The 26,827-nt window shown below is 41.1% G+C and overlaps 1 protein-coding gene across 3 annotated transcripts in view; it reads left to right on the top strand.

Annotated features, from left to right (window-relative positions):
* PDZD2 (PDZ domain containing 2) overlaps positions 1-26,827 on the top strand; it is a 260,890-nt gene that overhangs the window by 202,165 nt on the left and 31,898 nt on the right. For all 3 annotated transcript variants that reach the window (XM_075066889.1, XM_075066890.1, XM_075066891.1), the window contains exons 6-18: positions 3,319-3,430; positions 6,963-7,111; positions 7,752-7,871; positions 9,334-9,448; positions 12,450-12,523; positions 12,706-12,931; positions 13,977-14,094; positions 16,473-16,605; positions 20,119-20,200; positions 21,208-21,311; positions 22,172-22,343; positions 23,492-24,312; positions 25,526-25,670. In XM_075066889.1, the coding sequence (XP_074922990.1) occupies positions 3,319-3,430; positions 6,963-7,111; positions 7,752-7,871; positions 9,334-9,448; positions 12,450-12,523; positions 12,706-12,931; positions 13,977-14,094; positions 16,473-16,605; positions 20,119-20,200; positions 21,208-21,311; positions 22,172-22,343; positions 23,492-24,312; positions 25,526-25,670 (2,371 nt within the window). The remainder of the gene's footprint in view (positions 1-3,318; positions 3,431-6,962; positions 7,112-7,751; positions 7,872-9,333; positions 9,449-12,449; positions 12,524-12,705; positions 12,932-13,976; positions 14,095-16,472; positions 16,606-20,118; positions 20,201-21,207; positions 21,312-22,171; positions 22,344-23,491; positions 24,313-25,525; positions 25,671-26,827) is intronic.

Raw genomic sequence — 26,827 nt, 5'->3', positions numbered from 1 at the left:
TGCAAGGCAGGGAGCTGACACAGTGTCACCTCCAAAAATCCACTCTCTCTGTCTCCCCCACACTCCCTGTCACACTCTACCCCACCCCGCTCTTTTGAAAAGCACGTTGCAGCCACTTGAACGCTGGGATAGCTGCCCATAATGCACCACTCCCAAAAGCGCTGCAAATGCTGCAAATGTGGCCACACTGCAGTGCTGGTAGCTGTCAGTGTGGCCACACTGCAGCATTTTGCCTACACAGCTGTATGAAGACAGCTGTAACTCCCAGCGCTGCACACCTGCAAGTGTAGCCAAGTCCTTAGTCCTGCCATGACTGCAGGGGACTGAACTAGATGACCTATCGAGGTCCCTTCCAGTCGTACGATTCTATGGTTCTGTTATCTTCAGGTGTTTGCAAAGTGATTGCTTGACTATTATTGCATGTGAGTGTATGGTGACAGGTGGAGAGATTTAGGTGATTTTGCAAAATAGTGGGGTTGATTTCAGTGACAGAGGCGGGGATTCTTTCTTCCTCCCTCTCACCCCTGACCCCCCAGCTCCAAGCTTAACGTAATTGCCGAATGTTGGGTCTTACCTTATTCTGCAACTTTTGTTTTATCCTGAGCCTTTGCTCAAACTGCAAATTGTGTGTAGCCTAACATCCAGGATGTTTAAGTCTCTTGTCTTGGCTGCCCCAGACCAGTAGTTTCAGTCTCCTGCTTAGCTATGGTGTTATAGGGGAGTTGTTCTAGCCTGTATCTCCATGGCCACATTCTCCTGTAGGCAGGGTCTCATTAGTCATAGAAATCTCACCATGGGAGGACTCTAACTATAAAGACTATGCCTAGAAATTAGCCTTCAACCTGCCCAGAGATGGACAGATGGCTAGAGCGTAGCTGGGCCGTGTGATGTAGAGCATTGTTCTCATTTATCCCAACAGCTGTGGGCAGTAGGGGACCAGGCTGTAGGTGTGATGGAAGCTCAGTGGCAGAGAAAGCCAGAGAAGAAATTTGAAGGGGGAGTAGGGGGAGGGACATGAGGAAGTAGAGGAAGAGGTAGGGGAGCCAGGCAAGCAGGTTAGAAGGAAACTCAAGAGGGCAGATTATAGTCTTTACAGGGGTGGATAGACTAGAAAGTAGGGTGTTTATGCAAGTGAGAATGCACAGTAAATGAATATGTAAATTATGGCATGGCCTCATTTAAGTACTCTTTCCAGCTTTCGGAAACTGCAGAGGCAGCAGGCATGCTAAATTAACATGACAGCTCATCACATCATGGTGAGTGAACGACAGCAATATAGATGCAGAACAGAGAGAAAAACAGCTGCCTGCATTCAAGTGTCCCTGGTCCTGTGTTCCCTGGCTCCCTGAGCTACAAATCAGGAACAGCCCTGTCATCCCTGAAAGAGTGAGCAGCATCCAGGCATCCCTGTGTTGTTCTTTAGGGTTTTAAAATAATGAGATATGACTCTGTATGTCAGTGTAAGTGTCTTTTGTCATGAGAGTCAAGATTGTTTACTATATATAAGCAGGCGAGGAAATATTGCCTATAAATTAGGATGGTGTGAATTATAGCCGTCCTGGTTCAGTTCTAACTAGCACTGCTGTATTTTTAGGCATATTTTCTGAAAGCAGAGAGCTTTCAGGAAGAGCTGAAGTGATATTTTGGCCCTGTCCCAGTGACTTTTTTTGGCTTGATCCTTGCATCTCTTCTGGAATGAGTTACCCCCCTTGGGTATATAAGCCAAGTTATAATGGATGCAGTAACTTTGTTACGAGAATGGAGTTCTCTTGCTCTTTAGATGAATCATTTAGATTATACAGAAGTGTGAGTTACAAATCATTTAGCATGAGAATAGAGCCCTGAGAGTGCTGCTATGGTACCTTGCAATATCACCAAGAGATAGCTGGAATGTAAGTGTTAAATAAGTGTAAAAATTATGTATAGCATTATAGTGGTAGGAGCTATGACCAGTAGACTTAAGGTTGCGTAACAGTTTCCATTTCAAGCCTGTTATCAATCATTTACTATTGTCTGAAATTTTCAACTGTTAAGCAGAATTTTTACAGGCTTTGACACTGCATAAATGGTGAAGTCTTTGGGGGAAATTTTGAGCAGAAGCAGTTCAGCTATTTTTGAGTATGAAATTGTCTGAGTGTTGAAAGGTGAAATATGTCCAGGAAATAGCCTATACTGAGGAAAAGTTCTTTTGTTTTTCTAGTGGAAATTTGGGTTTTGATTTTGTCCCCGTATCGGAAGCCTTCCAAAACTGTACTGAGCCTGCATTTTAGCTACTTCGCCTACTTTTATAAAGTGTACAACTAAGAGACGATTCACCTATGCATGTGAACACTTCAAAGATGATTGTGAAGTGACATATCTAGGAAAATATAGTACTACTGCCCCTGTGTAACAACTCGTGGGAGTGGGGAAAGCATTGCGGTGGATCTTGTAGGGTGCACAGATATTGAGGAGGGCTAAATGTACATTTTGTAAGGAGTATACCAAATTTGCTGTGCATCTCTCAGCATGTGCAGGAGCGAGGCTCTCAAATGATACGATACATCTGATCATGCCGTTGAAGATTATAAGCTTGATTGCACCTTGTATTGCCACCTATACCTATGCAGATGCCAACCGTGTGATCTTTTTCACCCACTTTGCACATGTGTAGATGACATCACAAGATGTTAGGCAGTGAATAATCAAACCCTCTGCATCCTGATGCATCTGCACAAGGCATTAGAGTTAAGATTGTGCATATACCCTTGCCAGACTTTTGAGTACTTCGCTGTGTAATCTTAACAGTCTATTAACCTAGCTTTTTGTATGGCACACTCATCAATATTCACTATACTGATATTAATAAAATGACATGGTTTCTATGTGGTTTCCCTTACAAAGCTGTCATTGACAATCAGTGGAAGTTTGGTGAGCTGACTAAATGGAGAATAAGCAGTGGAGATCTGCCCTACAACTTTACTGAGGGTGATAAAATGATCAGGGCCAAATCCTGTATTCCTGACTAAATGTCCTTCTCTCTGAGAATTTTGCCTGAGTAAAGACTGTGGGATGGTGCTCTTAAAAATGTGTAGACAAATGAATGAAGTTATTCAGTAATGTCAAAAGGGATCCATTGAAATATCTGTATAGACTCTGCTGAGTTTTCTGGCTCACATAAAACTAGTTTCATAGAATTCCAAGCTTTTGGGGAAAAAAAGAAGTTATAAGTGGAATATGTACAGTGGAATTTTCTTATTTTTACCAGTGTTTTCTACTGGGAGCAGTTCCATCACCTTGGCTAGTTTCTTCAATATATTCCGTCGTCTTATTTTTCAGATGACAGAAACAGATAAATCTCCAGATCCTGCTAATGTGGAAATGGCGAAAGGGAACTGCCAAAGTCCGACGCTGGGAGGTGGTATATTGAAATATAGAAGTCGATCCCAAGGTAAAGTAGGCTTGGTAAAAGACATGAGTAAAAGAGCTTATGCCAGTGCAGAATTCTTGTATATCGCACAAAGTGGGCTAGGTGTGAAACCTAATTAAGCAGATCTAGGTTTTTATTTCCATGAACCTCAGAATAGTTTGGTTTGGATGGGGAATTTAAACTGCACAATGTTCGCATTCAGCAGAGCTTGCTGAGTTGAACCTTGTTGTTGGCAGAATAATGAAGCAAAATTCTGCATTACTGAGCTTTATTTACTATTCCTTAAATTTAAATTTCTTATGTATTTGGTTTGATTTATTTCATTAGACTTAGGTGAGGGCCTTTTCAAAACACCATCACTTTATCTCATTCATTAGGGCAAAAATTCATTAGGGCTTGTTTATTGTTACCTAAATCTCAAATAAAAAAAAGGTGATGGCTTCCAGCAGACTGACAATAAATAGTATGAAAATAGTACAACTCCCTTTTACGTGAACGCAAGGACTTGACTCACAGTAATGACACGTCCTCATCACCACGGCTGTTTGGGATCACTCACTCCTCTGGTGAACAGGTTCTCCATTTATCCAAAGGGCTTGCGTGTCCCCCCCAAGAGTTTAGACAATCCATGATCGTGTCAATCGAAATGAATACTTATTTGTATTTAAAACTGTGTGCGTGTACAACCAGATCCTGCCACCATCACTCAGGTTGAGCACCTTACCCTGTGAATTAGCTCATTGAAATTGGTAGGGTGGTAGCATAAGATACTACTCAAGCTCAGTAGGGTGGCAGATTGACCCTGGCACTTTGTTTGGGTGGAGTCAGCAGGAGAGGAAGGAAGGTTCAGTAGTTGGTGCTGTAGCCTGGGACTCTGGAGACCTAGCTTCAATTCCCTGCTCTGCCACAGACTTCTGGGAAAGTCAGTCTCTGTGCCTTGGTTCCTCATCCGTAAAATGGGTATAAAAGCATTGCCTTATCTCAAAGGGGTGTTATAAGGATAAAAGATTGAGGTGCACGGATACTACTGTTAATGGGGTCACGTAAGTACCTAAGGGCTTGTTAATGTATTCCTGTTTGAAGAGGAGTATGTTAATGTGAATTAGGAACCTTTTAGTTCAAGCCTGCAGACTCCATACGGCGAGTTACAGCACAGCACTTTGGTGAGCATTGTTATTTGGATCCCCATAGTCCAAACTCTAGGGGAGCGTAGACATCTGTCATAAATAGATAGCTAAGGGTTAATGTTTCTTTTGCCTGTAAAGGGTTAACAAAGGGAACCACACACCTGACCAGAGGACCAATCAGGAAACCGGATTTTTCAAAGCTCAGGGAGGGAATTTTTGGGTGTGTGCAATTTGTCTGTGTCTACTGTTGTGCTCTCCTGCTATTGAGAGTGATTCTCCTTCCCAGGCTTTTCTAATCGTCTGTTTCCAAGTGTAAGTACAAAAGGTAGAAGACAATAGGTTTTGATATTGTTTTTGTATTTACATGTATGTAGTTGCTGGAATGTTTAAATTGTATTTCTTTTTTGATAAGGCTGTTTATTCATTTTTCTTTTAAGCAATTGACCCTGTATATTGTTACCTTGATACAGAGATAATTTTTATGTCTTTTCTTTCTTTTATATAAAGCTTTCTTTTTAAGACCTGTTGGATTTTCCTAGTTAAAACTCGCCAGGGAATTGGTGGGAGGAAGGAAAGAGGGGGAAGGAAAATTCTTTGTGTCAGAGTGCAAAGTTACCTTTGCAGGGACTCTGAACTGAGGTGAAAGAAACTTGATCTCTCTGTTTTGCAATTCAAGGAATTGAAATAGGGTGATCATCCAGGGCCATCCAGGGAGGGAAGCCGGGAGGAAATAAAGAGGAGACAAGGGGAGGGGGTTATTTCCCTTTGTTGTAGACTCAGGGCATCTGAGTCTTGGGGTCCCCCAGGGAAGGTTTTGGGGAGACCAGAGTGAGGCAGGCACTGTAATTCCTGTCTGGTGGCAGCGCTATAAGATCCAAGCTGGTAATTAAGCTTGGAGGTTCATGCAGGCACCCACTTTTGGACGCTAAGGTTCAGAATTGGGAATTATGCTTTATGACAACATCGCCTAAAGCATCCGTTTTCAACTTGGGGTCTGGGGCTCCCTGGGGAGGCACGAGCGGGTTTCAGGAGGTCCACCAAGCAGAGCCTGCATTAGACTCACTGTGGCCTAGGGCAAAAAGCCAAAACCAGGGTCTCGCCATGGTGGGGCTGAAGCCCACACCCAAGCAATTTAGCTTTGCAGGGCCCCCTGTGGTGTGTGGCCACAGGCAGTTGCCCTGCTTGATACACCCTAGCACTGGCCCCAGCTTTTATATACAGAAAAACAGTTCTATTGGCACAAGTGGGTCATGGAGTTTCTATAACATGTTGCAGGGAGAGGGGGGCTCAAAAAGAAAAACTTGTAGGCCAGAGGTTCTAAACCGATGTCTACACTTAGGGCAGCATATAGAGTACAGAGGCTGCATGCCCAGCTAGCAGAGTAGATGGTGACGCATGGCTCAGGCGGGTAGAGTAGAGCAGGGTGCCCCTCACGCCTGAACTCAAGGGTTATATAACAACAGTGTGAACGTGGGAGACATTACTTGTAAGTGTAGATAGCCGTGTAGGTTATATACCCTGCACGGCTGTCTACACTTGCAAGTAATGTCTCCTGCGTTCACACTGTTGTTGTTAGCGGTATAGGATCCTGCTGTCCCTGCTGAAGCTGTCCACTGCCATGTGTAGCTATATGCTGTAATAACAAGCGTGGATGCAACCTGCCTTTCATTGTAGAATGTAGCTACACATACCCTACACACTGCCATAAGTGTGGACAAGGCCTTAGGTGGATCGAATGAGTGGTTTCTTCAGCTGGTGATGGAGGCACATTGATGATGATGTGTGGAAAAACTGGGATACCCTTTGGCTAATTACAGGATGTCCTTCAAGGCAAATGATTCAGTACCTTACACCAACTCTACATTCACTTTTACTTCTTTTTTTTTTTTTTTTTAAAGATAACTGGGACTGTTGCCAGAAAGGAAGGCAAATCATGTTTTTTGGCACCATGTTCCTTCTTCCATTCCTGAAAAATTACTTTCAGGATGATGAGACATTTCCAGACATGAATGCAGCTACAGTGTCAGCTCTGTAAGCTATAAAGAAAGCTTGTGAGCGCTGCACACCAACATATGCCATCAGCAGAATTCTGGCTCGCTCTCTGTTTTTATCTCATTTTGTTTACTATCGCTAATCACAGAACCTAAGATTTTTTGCATTGGCCATAGATTTTCAAAGAAATTTTTGTCAGCATGAGATTGAGATGGGAATGCTCCTGCATCTTTAGAATTGTATGCAATGCTCTTCACTAATTTATAACAATCAAAATTAACTCTTCCATGGGAAATTATTGAGCTACCCAACTGGGTGCTGTGCCATAGTATTGTTTGATTTATGATTTGCATAAGTCAACCATCACATGACTTGTCAGAATTGAAAGGTGCTGCTGTTTGGCTAATAAATGGCATTCCTGGGTTGTCCTTCAGGGGCTGGATCCCGTTTAGAATCTGTGGGAGAAAATGATGAACTGACTGTGGAGAATGGTGAATCAAATTATGAAATAGCAGTGAAATATTCCCGGGGAGGGAGAAAACATTCTCTTCCCCAGCAGCTTGAATCCTCAGGAACTAGGCAGGTGAGTGGTTATACTATTTACTCTGCCTAATAATGATTTACAGCCAAATTCCCAGGTCCTTACTCAGTCCAAGGTTTTTCCTCAAGGTGCTAGAAATAATTATAACAAACTGGGTCTGCATAAGTGCATCATGGGGGAATTGACCCCAGGCTTCAGCACCTACCACTTGAGCTAAAGGAGGAGTCCTTTAGCTGTAAGGAAGTAGAAGGCTGTTACAGTTGCTGAGGGAGAGATAAGTACTATGCCAGTGTAATGCATGAATATACTGTAGTTAAAGGGGTATAACTATTTAAACAAATAGTGTGTTTCTTTGTTTCAGTTGATGATGGTATAGTTGTTACTTCAGAAGATCACAACTTCTATAGAACATGAATCTACACAGTATCTCAGTTTACAAAAAAAAAATATTTTAACTGTTACAGCATAAAATCTGTTAAATAGATATAACGTGAAATTCTGGCCCTAGTGAAGTCGATGGCATTGAGGCCAGGATTTCATCACCAGGTGTATATTCTAATATACAATAGCCATTTTAATTTTTATTTAGTCCATGACTATGTCAGAACTTTTCCCATGAAGCACATTGGTGCCTGTGTCATTCACTCAGAATGAATTAAATTTAATTTCTGATGTTCGTTAGGAATACCATATTGTGAAGAAATCTACCCGCTCACTGAGTGCAGCTCAGGTGGAATCTCCATGGAGACTGGCCCAGCCATCCATTATTTCCAACATTGTCCTGATGAAAGGACAAGGCAAGGTGAGGATTTTCACACAGCATCACAAAGGCCTGATCTTCTGGGAAGCTAAGCGCTCCCAACTCCCACTGAACCTCAGCGCCTGTGAAAATCAAGCCCTGAATGTTTGTTAAAGTAAATCTGTCATGTGCTTATTTCATTGTACATGATGATCAATAATAATAAACACTGAAGAGCCAAGTTTTCAAACCTGAATGTCTAAGTCATGCCTGCAAAATATGAATGAGGCAGAAACTATATCTTCCTATGTTTGTGTGCAGTATCTATCATGTTGTGGCCCAGATCCTGATTGAGACCTCTGGTCACTATGGAAACATAAATATTAAATAAGAATGAGTTCATAGGTACAGATATGCATGCGAGTATGCAAAACAGGTATTCATTCAGCCAAGTACCTGTTTGCATTCACAATAGCCCACTTTGCACAAGAAAATCTGTCTGTTTTTATACTGTATCTTCCTAGACCATTGTGATAGCAGAGGTGAGTTAGCCAATCACCACCCTTATTCTGAATGCCTAAAAATTATAGAAAGTTAAGAGTCAGAACCAAGACTAGAGTCCAGGTTGATTATTTCTCCAGGCATTTCACTAGGCCACAGTGCCTCCCATGATCTCTGTGTGCAATATCATGTTTGCGTGTACACTAGGTGCTAATGTATTTTACAGGGATGCCCAACGTGCTGTAACTCTAAAATAACTTCTTCTCATATTTATGATACTAGTGTAACAAGCGGAGTAGTATTTTTCATGGCCATATTTTTCATGAAGTAATAATTCTGAAAGGGGTTTGTTTCTCTCAGCAGCTGTAATTCCCATTGATAGTAATAGGACCAAACCATCTACATCACAGACTGCAATTCCCACTGTCTCTCGTAGATGAAAGGATGCCAACAAAGTAATAGGAATTACGGGCATTTACAGAGAAGGGAATAGACTCTGGGGGAATGTTTATGTACATGTCTTTTAAATATGGAATTCTTCTTTTATTTAAGTAAACAAACGTTCACACACACACACACACATTCTGCTAACATTACAGCACTGACCTTATGTCATCTTTTTACATTTCTCTCTTTCCTGAGGAAATGCAATATCTGTGATAGCAGAATAAAATTGCAGTTAATCCTGGATATGGGTCTCTTGGGTGGAAATTCCACGATCCATCAATTTAAGAGACTGCTGTTATAGTTGGAGAAGTAGAAATGAATAACATAAAACCATAGAAGCCTAATAACTTAAAATAAACTTTTTCTGTATTTTAGGATGACTATGACTACTTTCAGGCTGAGCAATAGGTGAGGGTAGATCAGGAGAAGAGAGCAGAGAATAAAATCACAGCATAATTCACCATCAGCTAATTAGATTTTCTTGTTTCTTTCCTCTTGGACTATCAAACAACCTTTTTGAGATAAATGATAACACAATTAGGAGCCATCAATATATCACTTCTTCCTGTCTCTGTAGGGTCTTGGATTCAGCATTGTGGGAGGCCAGGATTCTGCTCGGGGACGCATGGGAATTTTTGTGAAGACTATATTCCCAAATGGAGCAGCTGCTGCTGATGGAAGACTTAAAGAAGGTACTAGAAGCTAAAATCCTGTGCTGTTGCACAGGTAATTCATAAACTTGTGTGTTTAAAAAAAAAAAATTAAAAAGCCCCAAATTGTTGAGAATGTAAAAATTGGAGAGAAGCAGACTGTGAATCTGTTTGTGGTCTTCTGTGGGTGGTTGTGTTGATTTTATATCCAAGGGGTTGTGCTGGTAGAGTTGTGTGGATTTGCACAGGTGGCGAACAAAGGGGGTGTGCTGCAGTAAAAGGCTATGTCTTTTGGGGATTAGTGAGTATGCTGGTTATGCTGTTGTGTGAGTGGTTATGCTGGAAGGGTTGTGTGGATTTGTGAGAGTGGCAGTTGGGTGCTGGGGTGTAGCAGTTGGGCCAACTAATCCATCGTCTGTGAAATCTCCCTCAGACAGCCAATTAAATTGTTTCATGGAAATCAGCTGTAGAGTAAGGATGATGATTGATTGAGTTATCTCTGATATCACAGTGGTCTAGGACTCTTGGCATGGCATAGAGACATGCCTTATTGTAGCTGTACACCTCATGGTGTAATTTGTAAAACCAAAATGGCTGAGAACTTGAAAATTGGACAATAAAATGCAGCAAAACCCGGTGACGACTCAGCTTGGTGATATTCTAACAAAAGTAGCTCTCAGCCATGCTTTGTAGCTGCTTCCACTGCCTCACACTGCCTCAACAGAAATTTTAGGCCTCAGAGTGACACACACAGTCACATTCCTGGAATCTTATTGTATATCTAGTGAGGAGAATCCAATTCTGCATAAAAGGCCTGTCATAAACAGATAGTTAAGGGTTAATGTCTCTCTTACCTGTAAAGGGTTAACAAGCTCAGTGAACCTGGCTGACACCTGACCAGAGGACCAATCGGGGGACAAGATACTTTCAAATCTTGGTGCAGGGAAGTCTTTCTTTGTGCTTTTTGGGTTGTTCTGTGTTCTCTCTTGGGATTAAGAGGAGCCAGACATGCAACCAGGTTTCTGCAATCTTTCTGAAACAGTCTCTCATGTTCTAATTAGTAAGTACTAGATAGAAAGCGAATTAGTCTTTATATTTGTTTTCTTGATTTGCAAATGTGTGTTTTGCTGGAAGGATATTTTATCTCTGTTTGCTGTAACTTATACTTAGGCTAGGAGGGAAGGAGTCCCTCTGGTCTATGTAAAGCTGAGACCCTGTAAACATTTTGCCATCTTGATTTTACAGAGATAATTTTTATTTTTTCTTTCTTTAATTAAAAGCTTTTCTTTTTAAGAACCTGACTGATTTTGTCCTTGTGTAAGACCCAAGGGGATTGGGTCTGTACTCACCAGGGATATTTTGTGGGAGGGAAGGGGGAGGAAGAGGTTAATTCCTCTCTGTTTTAGGATCCAAGGAGTTTGGATCAGTGTACCTCTCAGGGAAAGTCTGGGAGGGGGAAGGGGGAGGAAAAGGTTAATTCCTCTCTGTTTTAGGATCCAAGGAGTTTGGATCAGTGTATATCTTGGGTTCCCCAGGGAAAGTTTTTGGGGGACAGAAAGTGTACCAAACACTATGTTTTGGTTGGTGGCAGCATTATCAGATCTAAGCTAGGAATTAAGTTTGGAGGGGTACATACAGGTCTTTTCTTTTTTTTTCTCTGTGAACCCTGTTCAACGGGGCTAGAAGCTCTGCTTGCTTAGCTGGGGAAGTGTATTGCAAAGGGGTGTCCATATGGAATGTATCAGAAAGGCAGGGTACAGAGAAATGTACTTCAGAGAGTCTGTTTTGGGATCTTATTGTTTAGGATTTTTGAGCACCCACAATGTACTGGACACAGTCCCTGCCATGCTGAGCTTACTGTGTAGAGCTGACATGATGAGAATGGTCTAATTAGACACAGGGTTGGAAAGAGGAGAGGAAGGAGAAGAAAGACAATAAGATCATGCCACTAGTTAGTAAAGCATGGACATGGCCTGATTTATTACCACCTTTCCTGCCATTCAGGTTGGCTGTGTAGACTCACGTCGATTAGCCATGGCATTGTGTGTGCTCACATATTAGACTGATTGGTAAAGGTACCAACTGACCGTGTGTTTAGAATGTCGGTTTACATAGCACTGCAAGTACCGTCTCTTCTGCAGGAAGGCACTCCTATGTGATCTTTGTGCACTGGCTCTGAGAAGCCAATAGTTACCAGATAGCCCGTAAACCTAACAGTCCTCCACTAGTCAGTCACAGGCTGTTCAGAGCTTAGTTATTCAGTTCTGCACTGGATTAGAAAAAGGTGGAGGGAAGACTAGGCTGATGATAGTGCACTGTCTAATTGTGCACAGATGTAGGTGTGTGTAAGACTGGAGAAGAGAGATCTGGATCCTGCTCTCTCTTCCTCCCTAGAAAGAAACAGCTCAACACAGCTGGTTGTAAGTATTGTGACCCAAAGCCTTGTATTACTGAGCAAGCAGACATAGCTCTGGGACTTTTTTGGGATGAAGTTGTCATTGACTGTCAGCCACCTCTTTGTGTAGAGCTCACTTTTCTCTCTGAATACTCTCAGTGTACTAAATAGAATGTCATTCGTGTTCTGTGTGTGGGCCTAAGGCCAGCTTTCTCTGTATGGCCACGTGGGTGCCATAACATTATGCTCCACTCTGATTCCCAAACTCCTGGGACGTCCTAGTATGGGAACAACGTGAAGAGACCATGGGCCCCCGTTAGACTCCACAGCGGGAGCTTCCACTCCAAACATTCTGACTCCAGTTAAAATTCAGAATGTTTTCAATTGGTCTGTTATAATAAAAATTGAAGATGAAGAATCACAGTTGAAGAATATTCTGTGCTCCACTACTTCAGCACTATATTAACTACAAAGGCATTACAGCAAATGGAAATAAATAGAAAGCAATTAAATGCTTTTTGTAGCGTAATAAATTGGGAACCTTGTGGTAGCTCACTGCTTCGCTAATGTCAAGGAGCAGTCCTGTATCTGTATACTATACTCTATCCAAGTGTAAATGCTGACTTCATTTTTGCATCTGATTGCCAGGGGATGAAATTCTAGAAGTAAATGGAGAATCTTTACAAGGGCTGACCCATCAGGAGGCCATTCAGACGTTTAAGGTAACAGAATTATAGACACAGTAAGAGAGAGAGACAGACTGTATCTCTCATTGCTTAGTACAGTTTAATGCCAAGGTTTTATTTTCCGCTGCCACAATTGATTGTACACATGATTCACTAGATGATGTGTTGTTGTGCGTCAGGTGACTGTATAGTCTAATAAGTTCTCTTCCTCTTTTTAGCAACTCAAGAAAGGTGTAGTGACCCTCACAGTGCGCACGAGACTGCGCAGTCCGAGCCTCACCCCATGTCCAACCCCCATTTTAATGAGCAGATCAAGCTCCCCAAGCTCCAGCGCAAGTGGAGGAACACCTGCACCTGGCTCTGAAGACGGAGACACTTCCTCCTCATGTCGCAAAGGCCCAGGACCAAAGGACAGGATCATCATGGACGTGATGCTCAACAAAGGTTAAAGAAAGTTTATTACGGCTCAGCTGGTTAAACTAACTTGGAAAATGGGTGTTATCCATCTGCATGTATTTTCCAGTGATTCCTAGCACACAAGGCTAATACTCTTATACTAACACATTTTCCCACACCAATCTCATCCAGAGGTTCTCATCTTGTTCAGTCTGCAAACTGCAAAATGACTGAAAAATGATCCTGTGACCCACCATATCCAAGAGTCTTTTGAAAAGTTTCCATCTTTTTGATCTGCAACCAACAAAATAAGGTTGAAGGTCTTACGAGAGGAGGTCCTTGTGCTACTGGGGTAGGAAGGTTGTGGGATGGGTCAGGTGCTGCTGGGGTGAGGGGCTAATCTGTCTGTCGGAGTTTTCTCTGTAGTTACTGTTCCCATAGACTCTAAATATTCATGTTCCTCTCATAAACCTCCACAAAGCTATCACTTAAGCCATTCAGCACACTCAGAATTGTCAATTAACTGAACTCCAGAAAACATTCTCCTTCCTCAACCGACTTTCTTCAGGCCCTTCCTGTGCCAGACCTTGATGGCAGGTACTTAAACGAAATAGCAGAATTTAACCAAATGGTAATGGAAGTGAGAAACATGGTTTAAGTAACTTTCTTGCTTAAATTTCCTAAAGTTCCTCTAGACACACCAATTATATTTTATTATTATTATAATGTTACATCTGTAGACAGAGCAGATGCCACATTATGTTCCTGATGCTAGAGGTATTTTTACAGTGAGATACTGTAAAGCAATGTGTGGCTGAAATGTGGCCATGGAAGTGAGTAGGATTGGTTGTGGGTGAGGTTGAAGTTGGTCCTCTCACTCGTGGACCTCCTTAAAGAGGTTAAAGATAAATATTTTCACTTCTAATTGCAGTGTGGTTTGGGCTTCCTGAATGACACCCCAAAGACCAGCTCTGAAACAATGCACTATTCCTGGTTATCAGTGTGATTGGAACATAAACACTCCTGTGTCCTGTGTGATTACAATCAAAAGGGACTAAACAGTTTTTCCTCTTTCTTTGTTTGTTTTTTGCAGAGCCAGGGGTTGGATTAGGGATTGGTGCCTGTTGTCTCACGCTGGAAAATAGCTCTCCAGGGATATACATTCACAGCTTGGCCCCAGGATCGGTGGCTAAAATGGATGGTAGATTAAGGTGAGTTATGAACTGAAAGCAAAAAAATGCCAATGCACTTTTACAGCATAATGTTGAAATCTGCTGGAAGACTCATTATCAGCAATGAGGCCAATACTTTAAAAAAAATTCCATTGCAGTTGGAGTTTTTTGATGAGTGACTTAGATGATTGCAGCAAAATTAATAAGAATATGTAAGTTAAAAAATTACAAAGGGGTATTTAAAAATTCCTGAAAACATTTCAAAGCCTTCATTGATATGATATGGACAGTTGCATAGTCCTGGGGACAGCTGTTTTAGAGATTCCAAGAGGCAACACAACCTAATGATGTATGTCCAGCCTGGAATCAACAGGAAATGAAACTTAATGTCAAGTGTCAGAGCCAAAATGAATCAGCAGGAGATTTCCTCTGCTCTGTTAGAGTTTAGTCGCCTGAAACTTTCTTGAAAAGAGTTGTGGGAATTTTCTGCAGCAGATTGCGTCTCTGGTTGCAGCACCGGATTAAGTGACCGGAAATTATTTTATATTCCACTCCAGGTTTTCTTATTTGGCTTAAGAGCTGTTGGGTGAAACTACAGAAATGTCCTTCCGGCTCCTATGTTCCTGCCTAGCTGATTCAGCTTGGGTGGAGTGCCCATGCATGGGTACCTGTGTGCACTTGTATGCTGTGGAGAATGGCTCTGTGCCAGCCCCATGTAGGTCAATGCAGAAGGCTACAATGGAGATGAGCCAAGGCTGAGGCCATAAGACTCTCATTGACCTTAATCGTGCGGCCCAATATAGAGGTGTGCAGCAGTCCTGCTCAGCCACCCTAGTCAGGAGAGGAAGGAAATTTCACCACCTCAGTCTCTCTGCACTCTATTTGCATAGAACCTAAATACTCTTTTTATGTGGGTGTAGTGGATTTCACTTACTATGAGGACCTGGAACTAGCAACTTGATTCTGGGATAAGAGGGAAAATAATGTATTGGTTGTAACCCTGCCAAAAATGCTCAAAATTATTACCAGAAAAAAAATGTATTTTTTTCCAGGAGACAATATTTTAATATTCGCTTGCTTACCTTTAAACCTATTTTGAAAATTTCTCCAGTCTTAGCTGTGTCTGTGTATAACAGCTGCATCATTTATTAGGGTAAGCAGTTGACTATATCCGTTCACGCTTCCCAGTTTTCTAGTTCACTCTTTGAGATGCTTTTTGTGAGACATCTTGTCTCATCAGCAGTTTTTGATTCCATATGGTAAAGCTGTGAAGGTGGTTTTGATTTTGGTTTCACAAAACCTCATTAGTCAGATTCTGGCTTTGCAAAACAAGAGAGGGTTTGGATTCAGATCCTACTTATCAGAGCCCCCTCAAATGTACATCTGTGTATGTAAATGGTTCCAGATTTAGCCCATTTCTAATTGTTATATGGTTGGCTCTTTGTAAATAAAGACTTATGTCTTCGGTTTACTAGGTAAACCAAACCTAGTTATGTCTCTCCTAAACATACAAACTGTCAGAGCAGTGATAAAGTTGCACAACACACACACCTTTCCCTTTTTCAACCGAAAAGAGTGTGTGGACTATTGAAATACTGTTAGGTGACATCAACCGCCATTTGAATTTGCTTTTGGCAGTTAGACTGTTGGTTAAAACTACATTTCAGTTAATCATCACAATTGATTCAAATTAAAAGGGAAGTTAATTAAAGTCAGTAGATTGTATGAAAATCCCTGCTAAAGATGATGTTTTTAATCAGGGAAAACGCAGTGGTAATATCTCTAGATGATTCTCTTTGCTTTGAATGGTTCCAGATGTCGATACTCCAAGAGCTGTCAAGAGTGAAGGAACTGAAATGAACAATTTACAGTCCTGTCACAGAAGAGGCGTTGTTTGATCAAACTGGGTTCTGTTACCCCAATTTCAAGTGAAAATGAGGTGCCTCTCATCTCATTTCTCTTTAGTTCAAATCTGAAACAGTTTCATAAACTCATAGTACGTCATGAGTGCCAAACCAACCATGTTAAAAAGATGCTGTATGTTTAAGTAATTCAGGATGGTGGTAAGGAATAACCTGTCTGCATTGAACGTTTGGCTTCTGTGCTCAGAAAACAATACCTACAACTGGAGCCAAATGTTCACTTTCACTCTTGTCTGGTGCAGTCAGTTTTATACACTGATGAAATACACTGTGTTGCACTGACAGTAAGTGCAGAAAGGAGCATTGGATCCTGCTGGTGGTTGCAGTGAAGTCAAAGTGGTATCATCATGCACATCAATGGGAGCAAGAGCTGGACTTTTTTTTGCAAATCAAATCTCTTCCAGATATATGTCTTTGAAAAGTTTGGCCACTAGTCAACAGCCCAAATGTTTTATATGAGACAGATGTGCAAACTGGCTGTATTTGTCTTTCTAGCCGGGGTGACCAGATTCTGGAGGCAGATTTAGTGAGTCTGCGCCATGCAGCACTAAGTGAAGCTTATGCCATTCTGAGTGAGTGTGGTCCGGGTCCAGTCAGCCTTATCATTAGTCGTCATCCCAACCCCAAGGTGAGGAGAAGACAGCTTCATATAGCTGCACGTTGCTTTCCTTTGTTCTTGCAATCTGGGGGTGAATGTTTGAGATTTGGTGAATAGAGAACACTTCTGTTTTCTCTCCAGGTAATTTCATGGACTGTGTTACACAGGAAGTCAGTCCAGGTGATTGTGTTGGTCCCTTCTTATCTATAAATGCATAGTTGTGTTAGACCTTTCTTGTTGCGTTGGCACTATCGACCAGTTGTAGCTTTAACTGGGAAGACTTATTTTTCTGTGAGATAGTCCAGTTGATATCCTCACTGATTTGTTTGCAGTTGGACTAAGGGACAAACCTATGAATTTGAAGCTGACAAAATAAATACTGTACATATCACCTTTATTGTTACAATCACTTTGGGTGGAACTGAATTGCAACAGTAGCTGCCAGGGATAAATATTAGCAGATTGAGTCAATAAACCATAATAAAATAGTGGATACAGCATCTTTTAAAAATGTTAACCTGTCCAAACATCAAAGTTTTTCTGTAGAAGAAATGAATCTGTGATGTCTTTTCCCTGGCACAGATTCTGCAGAAGCATTTTTAAATGTCTGCATTTATAAAGTGTATAATTATTTTCAAGCAAATTATTTCTTATATCGGTGATGAAAGATAAGAGACTCCTTCATCCAAGCAATATGGAATAATAACTTGTTTCATTTTACCAGCCAAAGAATTTCATGGGAATATAAAACCTTGTAGGCTGTACAGGAATGTAGTTGGGAAAATATTTGTTTTAGAGAGATCAGAAAAATTTTGACGTTTGAGTTCCTAAATACAAATGGAAACCTGTTTATAAGGCACAAGTGCTCTGAATTCTGATTTCTCCTATTGACCAGAATGATTTGGCATTCCTGTCCTGGAGGTAACAATATGTAGCTTGAGAAAAACTTGTAATGTAGGTTCCACAGGTGGGATTTATTTTCTGGCAATTCAGATGTACAGATGATAGGCACTGGTGGGTGTCTTACAAGGCTATTGAGTGATCACTGCTAGGGCTTCTGATAACTGAAGGAGAGGCAGTTCATCTATCGGGTAGAGCAGCACTTCTCAAATTGAGGTCCTGGGACTCCAGGGAGTCCTTAGAGATTGCATGGGGGGGAGGGGTCCTCAAAATGCAAGCAATGACACGAATGATAGGTAGACTTTGCAGTAAGAAGCAGGCACATCCATCTCACTGACATCTGTAAGCATTCGGATACTCTTTTCCTTAAAGCATTACTAACAGTACATGTTTATGTGAAATACACATATACCTTTGTCCATCAGTTTTTCAGCTGGAGGTCCGTGATTAACACTGCATTTGAAAAGGGGTCCGTCGACCAAAAAAAAAAAAAATGTTTGAGAAGCTCTGGGGTAGAGCAAGGGACAGGGAATCAGAGTTGGGCCCAGAATCTAATACCAGCAGAACTTCATAACAAATCTATGTATTGTGTTGGACAGTGTTGTAGTTCATTGATTGCAGCGTCATAAGGCACTTTGTAACCATGAGACTGTTGGCACCTTGAAACAATTATCCAAGGAGTGCAAATCTCTTCCCTGCCCTATCCTCATTCATCTCAATTGAGTGTTAACTCAAGAGCATAATGCTGGCCCTTCAACTGTTCATTGATCGCTGATCACTTCAGAAGCTGGGGTTGGAATGATTCCTACATGGTGGTGGGGATTGGGAAATACAGTGCAAAGAGGGCATATATGTAGCCGTGAATTTATTCCCCAGACCACAAATGCTAATTAATAATTGCATTTGTCCCTCTTCACAGAATGTTTGACACTCCTGATATAGACAGAGCCGAAAAAAAGAGATCTTGCTGGAGTTGGTATTTTCTTTTTCCTTCTCGTTGCACAAAAAAGGCATCCTACGTAATATAAAGGATGGCCATACTGGGGTCAGACCAATGGTCCATCCAGCTCAGTATCCTGTCTTCTAACAGTGGGCAATGCCAGGTGCTTCAGAGGGAATGAAGAGAACAGGCAATAATTGAGTGATCCATCTCATTGTCCATTCCCAGTTTCTGGAAAAATATTGGACCTTCCTGGACCTTACATACACTATAAACACTGTGATGAGATGGTAGCGCAGAACTCTCAGCTTGGTGGGGGGAGGGGTTATGGCATCTTCACACCACCTTTGTACCCTCTAAATCCTGGTTGTTCCACAAGCTGCAGTATAATTTAGACCACTATTTAAATTACAGCATCCTGTCCCTGGCTGCCTGTGGGCACAGCGCTGCCCAGAATCTCCCCAATCCTGTGGCCTCACCTAGTCCCCCTCATGCTGGGCTTGCCTTTGGATGTCTTCCTCAGCTCCGGCCCCATTGGAATTCTCCCCTGGTGGATCTGGGGCTTTTAAGGTCTCTTTATGCCACTTGAGACCTTTTACAGAAAATGGCAAGAATGTGGGTGAGGCTCTTGGTTAATATTCCTCAGCTGCAATGCCATCCCACGGTCTGAAGACAAAGATATTTTTGTTAAGGTTCATGTTGTTTCATACATTTTTATATTTAATCTCCCACTTCATCACGCAAAAGCGCCACAGAAAGTTTTGTTACTGAATATACAAGCTTCAGTATTTTTATGTATTTCCAAGAGAAATACCACAAAGGTTTTCTTTCTTCTGTTATTCTTAGTGGATGTGGCATTTAAATTATGTTTAAACTGCTGAGTTTGCTTAGGGATAATTCAGATTCTCTTAGTTCAAAGAGGTTCAGCTTTCTGACCTGTCTTCGTGCCGAGTTATAATTCATGTAAAGTTGAGTGAATTGAAATCACATTGGGCGTATCTGAAAACAGAAACCTGGGATGCTATGTATTCCTGTTCCCAGCAGCTCCAGTTCTAATGGTGCATATAATGTTTTCTAGAAATTTCTGAAGGTGTTAGAATAATCCAGATATTTCAAATGCAACATGTCACTGCAATGTATTTTTATGTGTGGAAAATATTATAGTTACCAATTATTGATTTTATTTATTTATTTACTTGGTAAAAGGGGGAATTAAAACTAAAGTCAGCTAGTATTTCAAAAAGTCTGGCTTTTTCGTATTTTTTAATTTAACATGTCTTTTACTGGTGGAATATTTTAGACAAATGGCTGAAAATATTATCTTTTCATACATATTTCTCTAGAACATCAAGGTAGTGAGCTACTTAGATAAAATGCATGGCATGATAATGCATTTGCTTTATTTATGCAAGCCTGATGCAACCTTTATATTTAACATTTGTGCATTAATGTGACACTTTGACATCTTTCACTTTGTAATAGGCTGGCCATGTTTTCCGCGTACCCCTTCTAAAGAGACCAGCTCAGGGTCACAGAGGAATCTGATTCAGAGCTAGGACCAGAACTTGGGAGCTCTTGGTTCACATTCCTTTGCTCAGACCTCTAAAATAACAGTAATATTTGTTGTGATCAGTGCTCAGACTCATCTTAGCTTCTTATGTTCTACAGCAAACTCACATCATCTCTTTTCTACTAAAATTTAGGTTTCTGAACAGGAGATGGATGAAGCAATAGCATGCACCACTCATCGAGAGAGCAAGGATGCCTATTCCCCTCATGTCTTAGGTAGCAACGCATTCTTTTTCTATGTCGTGTCAGATCTGTCCATTATTTTTCATACATGGCAACATTTATTGGAGTGCTATTGGGATCTTTGCAGTCATAAATATTTGAAACTCCTATTGAGAAATGTTCCACTCTTTCCATAGTACTATGTTAATTAAAAATGTTATGTATTTCAGTCATAGCTGCTACGTAGCTCACATCCTTAGCACTGTGTGTCAGTTTTAGATATCTCTGAGGCACCAATCACCATAACGTCAGAGTGTGAGGAAGTTACTACTCCATTCTGATCTAATGATCAGGACAGAGCTTTGCATTCTGGGACTGGGAGGCTGCACAGGACACACCTCTCTGTTCAAGAAAAGAGTAGCTACAATCTAGTTCATTTTTAACAAATTAGATATGGCTATTAGGCTGCTGGCAAATTTTCAACGTGGTCCCTCAGATGGGATATCCCGTCTCTGTTTGAACATGACATTAGCCATTTCTAAAATCCTACAGATGAAAGTGAACTTGTAGGAAAACATATGAGCTCTAATCACATTATTCCTTAATAGGAGACAAAGAGAATATTCACCTTTTTGCTTCAAATTGGAGGAATGACCAGCTAGCTGATTTTCAGACAAAAATGTTAGTGTTGTTTTTTTTTAAATCAATCTTATTTACACCAAAATGATTTTCTGTGAACAGAGATGCAGCCATTTTGGAGCAGTGACCTCCACCCTCCCTCTCCTAGAGTATGACTGGAAGCAGGAGGATTGCTATCTTTTGTGATAAATTTCGATTCACGTTCCTAACTTTTGTAAGCTAAATAACGAAGTAGCAGCTTATCTGCAGGATGGAGAGATACATTAGAGACTTGTTAAATAAAATAAAACTTGTTTTTAAAGGGACTCAGATAATATGGTGATGAGCACTGTATAAATAACAAGAACGACCAATGCTCTGCTTGCTTGTGTACATATTCTATAGCTTTAATTTTTGGTCTCTAATTGAATCTTGTTTAACAGGGATTCTGCAGAAAAGTCCATCTCCTAGTGTGAAGGCCAAACAAGGAGAGGCCTCATCACCCCTGAGCTGGACAATGAAACGATTCCTGGAGCCAGCAAGTCGGGTAAACAAATTAAAATACAACACAAAGAGATGATGACTTAGGATAAGCTTTTACTAAAGAATCGGATTACTCAGAACAAAAGATCTATGCTTCTTCCATGTCACGCCTGTGTCATACTAAGGGGTTCCATTAGTTACGCTATATTGCTGGGAGACAGGCACTGTCAGCAGTAGAAAACTCTCCTTTAGGTCTGTTCTGCAGGCAGCTTCTAGAAGCAACCTGTAGTGGGGCTGGCCTGAAAGGCTGTCCCCCAAATAGGACCACAATCACTTGTTTGTCATGTGCTGTGGTTTAATTTCAGTCTTGTGAAAAGTGAGCTCTGCTTAATGGTGTATGCATATGGGCACTGAGATGGTGAGTAGGGCATGGTCCTTGGAACATGTAGTCTGCTCATACATAATAAAGTAATTGCTTTCTGTATGTTGTAATAGTGGTGGACATCTTTTTTTTCTGGAGAGGCCAAGTAGGAAATGCAGTCAGTCCCAGGGAGGGAGTACAAATACCTGTAGTCTCTCAAGAAGGGAGGAACTTAAAGGGAATCATAAAGGTGAATGGTTTAACCCCTGATTGTTGTGCTGTATGCCCCCTCGACAAACCAAGGGTGTCTGAAAAATCACGTCCCTGTTGGTGCTGAAATATCGTTTCAGATGCCTAACGTCAGCCACCTATGTTTGAAAATGTTGGCCTTAATCTCACTGTGGCTCAGTGCCCCTGTTTGTAGAATTGGGATATTAAGATTTACTGTAGTTATCAATGTGTTATGAGGCTGAAGTTAGTGATGTTTAGATAGTACACACACAGGGTGCTATTAACATAAATGACCACCAATCTTCAGTTTTATTTACTTATTTTCCTTTCAGCAGGGATCTGTCAGTTCTGAAACAGAGCTTTCCCAGTTCTTCCCACAAGATGGGCCAAGTCAGATGTCATTTTCTGACACACAAGTAACAGGCTCCAGTGATGAAGAGCAGCTCCGTCAGAAAAGTGGAAACAGCTCTTTGGACGACAGCTCTCTTCCTCCCAGCAATCTAAGTAAGCCACGGAAATCAAAAGAAATGGCAAGATATATGTGGGGTGGTCATTGCATGCGTTGTGTCAGGAATGCCACGTTTTGGGTATAAATGCCAGCTAGTACAGTGCTAGCCAACAGCCTGTAATGTGATGCTTCAGAAAATGAAAGAAGGAGTCTAAATACAATGTGCACAGTGTGTGACTGTATTGCAACTTTGATTAGTTGACTAGAGAATGAATTTATATTATTGGTTTGGCTGACCAAATCTAAGTTATCATTGCAAGTTAATCAAGTCACTAGTGACTATCTGATTACATTTAAATCAGACCAGTCTTAAATATCTCAGGTACATGAAACTTTGTCTTTACACCAGAATATGTGGTGCTGCCATAAAATATTTTGCACGTTTGTGAGATCTTTCTCCTCTCTATGGTCTACCTGGAACACAATCTTGTTTCTCTTCCATACTGAGTCTCCATCTCAATTCAAGAATCGCATATGCATGGGAGAGCAGATATATTTCTGTGCTTCTCAGATAGTCTCTGCCCTTGTCAGTATTTATCTCTGAAATTTCATTATTTAACTCAACAAATCAATGTTGGATATGGTTTGTGTGAGACACTACACAAAATAAGCTTGTATTATATTCTATCCATATGAATATATATTATATATATCGTTTTTTAATAAGAAGGGTATGACTAGGAAGTCTTAGATCACTCAGTCTTTAGAATGAAACAGATTGTGTGCTTGTGTTTTGGCTGAGTGTCTTTCTCTCTCTCAGTGTGAATCGATTAGGTCAGTTCTTTGCATAGATTGAAGCAGAATTACAAGGATTTTCCACTATTTGAATTTAAAAAATAAGTGTGTGTGCGATCCCTTTTTTTCTTGTGGTCACAGTCCTGGTTCAGAAGCAGGCTGAGAATAAATCCAGATGTGTAATGAATAGGAAGCACCCGTAAATCACAAGACCATCTTTCATTTCTGGTGCTTTTTTACGGTAGGTATAGAGTGGAGGACATGGAAAAACAGCTCAGCCTTTCTACACAGACACAGCGAAAATCCTCTGTTGCAAACAAGCGTGTCTCTTTTAAGTGGCTGCAGTAGAATGCTAAGCATAAAACTAGTCCAATAAGCTCAGTTAAAAATGTAATCAATTCTTTTCTAGCTGCTAAAGAAGCAGGAACAACCAAAGCGAACAGTCTTGCTTCATCAACCAGTGGAAAGTCACCTGGTCTTTTCAACAAGCATGTGGAATTTGCCCTACAGGGGAGCCTTGATGGTAGTCCCAAGTCTGCCCGCAGCCCACTGCTGAGGCAGAGAAGAGTTGTTTTCTATGATGGTGATGTTAGTGATGAGGATGATTTTGTCAAGCAAGAAGAGGTCCTGCTGCCTCCTTTGGAAGTGGACAAGAGCCAGAAAAATTCCAAGGAAGACTCTGGCATTGTCATCCCAACCTCTTCTGCTGAAGTTGATGATGAAGGCCAGGATGGTGAATTGTCTCGACACCCTGGCAGTAAGGCAGCTTCCCCTGTGTTCCGCAAGTCCTTGGTGTCTGAGGAGAGTGCCCTAAAGCAAACAGAGGACTTGTCCGTCTTTCAGATCAAAGCGCTTGATTGCTCAGGTATGCGTGAGAGTCATCCTACTAATCTGGGAGTGAAGGAACTCCGAGAGGCACAGCTTGACTCTATGAGATCCCCTAAACTGGAGCACAAAGCAGTCACAAGAGTAAAAAGCATGATGAGCACGGAGTGCTGCAATCTCCCACGGCAGAAGATGGAGGAGCACAGTTCCTGTCATAAGCCCATTGCCAGGACACTTCCACACAGCAAAAAGACTGAAGCACCCGACATCCCCAGGCAGAACAATGCTGAAACAGTTAATCTGCTGCGGAATGAAGATGAATCATTTGGCCTGGATTTGGAGATCCAGGCCACTCCCATAAGAGTTGTGATAACAGGTTTACGATCAGGCGGAGCAGCTGAAAGGGTAACATTTTAAAAATATGAGTCACTTTGCGGATGTTTACTCCTGGGTTTCTCTTTGTGGAGATTAATATTTGATAAGTGAGATTTTACACATGCCTGCAAACGAGAGATTTACCTCCACTGGAAAAAAAAAAAAGTCTCATTCCTTATCTTTCTAATATGCCATTAAACTACATGTTTTAGAGACGTAGTCATGCCCCATCTGATTTAAGCTTGAAAAAGTCAACAGGCAAAAATATACCAAAATGAAATAATCCGTGTTAGTCATTATTGTTTCAGGGCTCACTATGATTTTTCTGCTTTACCAGGAACAAAAGAAGCTTTATGTAATGAAGAGAAATGATTTAGTAACATTAAGTATTAATGATAAAATGTACATTGCTTATTAATAGGCAAGAATTATATTGCAATTTAGGATGTAACCATTCTCTCCTATTATTATTCATTTATCTACTCTGCACTTTATCTGTGCTTGTTACAGTGGGGATAATTGCCTGACGTGTATAGAATTCTGACCTTAGGCAAATTATTCAACTCTATGGAGAATTTTTATGTGAGTAAAGTGTGACATAATGTTCTTAGCTGATTGAGAGACTCTTTACTGTTGTGAGGGGCTATGGCATAGTGATTTGAACAGGGGTCTGAGAGTCATGATTCCTGGATCCCTATTCCTATCTTAACCACTGATTCATTGGGGAATATATTTAGCCTGTGCCTTAAAGGCCTGATACCAGCTCCTTTTTAAGGCAATGAAAAGATTCAAATTGATTTAATGGGAGTTGAGTAGGGTCCCAAATGCGGGGCGGTGATAACTAAGAGGCAGCACTGCTTTGGGAGATCCTAGAGAAACTATGGTTCTTTCAGCCAGAATACCATGACCTCTTCCTCATACCACCCTCTTTAGGAGCCAAGCAACCCCTCCAACATCTTCACTGAGAAGTGCCTGGTCTCTATGCAGGGTCACAAAGACTGGGAGGTTCCTTCTGTCATCAGATCTCCCACTTGCTAACCACAAAGTTTGAGCTACATTCTGTTCCTCACTTTACTTGTCTGTAAACTGAGTATATTAATGCCAGTGTTCTGCCTTCTGTAACCACTGGAAACTGGAAGCATTGAGTGTAAAACATTTATTCTTGTACTGCAAGCTCTGCCCTCTGCTTCTGTGGTAAAGACTCTCAGGTATTTATATTCATTTATCTCTGTAACCACATTAGGGATCTATGGGAAAGCTGACAGTAGGAGATGAGATTTTATCCATCAACAGTACCCCAATAAGTGGAATGACATCCCAGGAAATCTGTCTGTTCATACAGAATCTCCCCATGTCTGTAACACTAGAGGTGCAAAAGGCAGTATCAGGTGAGACCATTTTTTCACTCTTTTACTGTTGGTTTTGAATACATGAGTAGGAAAAGCTTGATCAGGTGTTTTGTTGACCTGACATCTAAGATAATTCAGAAAAAGTGGTGTGTGTGTGTGTGTGTGTATAGATATTGATGTTGATGATAAAGCATTTCATTACAGAGGCAGATTTTCAGTCATTTATAACATGTCATCATGAAGTGCTGTTTCATTATCCTGACCTGAAGGTTTAAAGCTCACATTTAAAATAATAGCTCCAGAATATTTGGTGGAAAGAATCAGAGTATTTAGAGCTTTTAACCATCTAATACGGAGTCAAGTTAACCATCAGGGAATTTAATTATGGAAGTATTAGGGTCAAGCATGACAATCAGATTTGCAGTCAATGTCGTGTTGATAAATAACAAGTTAATTTGACTATGCATAAGGAGTCTAAAGCTTTTAAATACTCTGATCCTTTTAGTCAAATCTGTCTCTTAAAATGTGAAGTTTAAGTTGTATTTTGTGATCAGATAGTAAAATAATGAAATCCAGGCTCTTTCTTGGTAAATCAGAAAGTTTTGCTGCTCCGAAAGAAAGTGTAAAAACAGAAGAGTAGTGCTTGAGTCTTGTTGAAATGGCTATTTGCATTTTTGTTGTAAAGATTTGTTTCTAGTTTAGGTGGAAATGTTGATACCTAGTTCTACCCACTAAGAAGATTTATGCTTATCCTGCAGTATGCTTGTATCTACAATTTAAATGACTTATGCAGTGTGGCAAACAGTGTTTGAAAAGAACAGTACATGTTGCACATTCAGGAGTACATTTTGTTTTATCTTTGCTAAAATACACTCTTATTTGTTCAACTGTTAATACTTAGACATCTAACTAGCTTCCAAATGAGTGATGCTTAGATACCAGTAGTTTTTAAGGGTTTTCTGGCAGGCTAAGGAAGTCCCATTCCTAAATCCGTGGGCTAGCCCAAGCATTGTGGAGGCTTGTGGCAGCAAAGATATGGGTAGGTTGGTGCTTTTCCCAAGAGCATGCTGTGGTAAAGCCTCCTGTCCCAAACCTGGACTTTAGCGTCCAAAATCTGGGTGCTTACCTGAAACTCCCCCAAGCTCACTACCAGCTTGGATATTCTCGCTGCCACCAACTGGGACTATTGTGGTTCC

This window comes from Chelonoidis abingdonii, chromosome 6 (genome assembly GCF_003597395.2).
Source record: "Chelonoidis abingdonii isolate Lonesome George chromosome 6, CheloAbing_2.0, whole genome shotgun sequence".
NCBI classification, from domain to species: Eukaryota; Metazoa; Chordata; order Testudines; family Testudinidae; genus Chelonoidis; species Chelonoidis abingdonii.
Note: the sequence above shows the minus strand (reverse complement) of the source record. Positions and strands in the feature narration are given on the sequence as shown.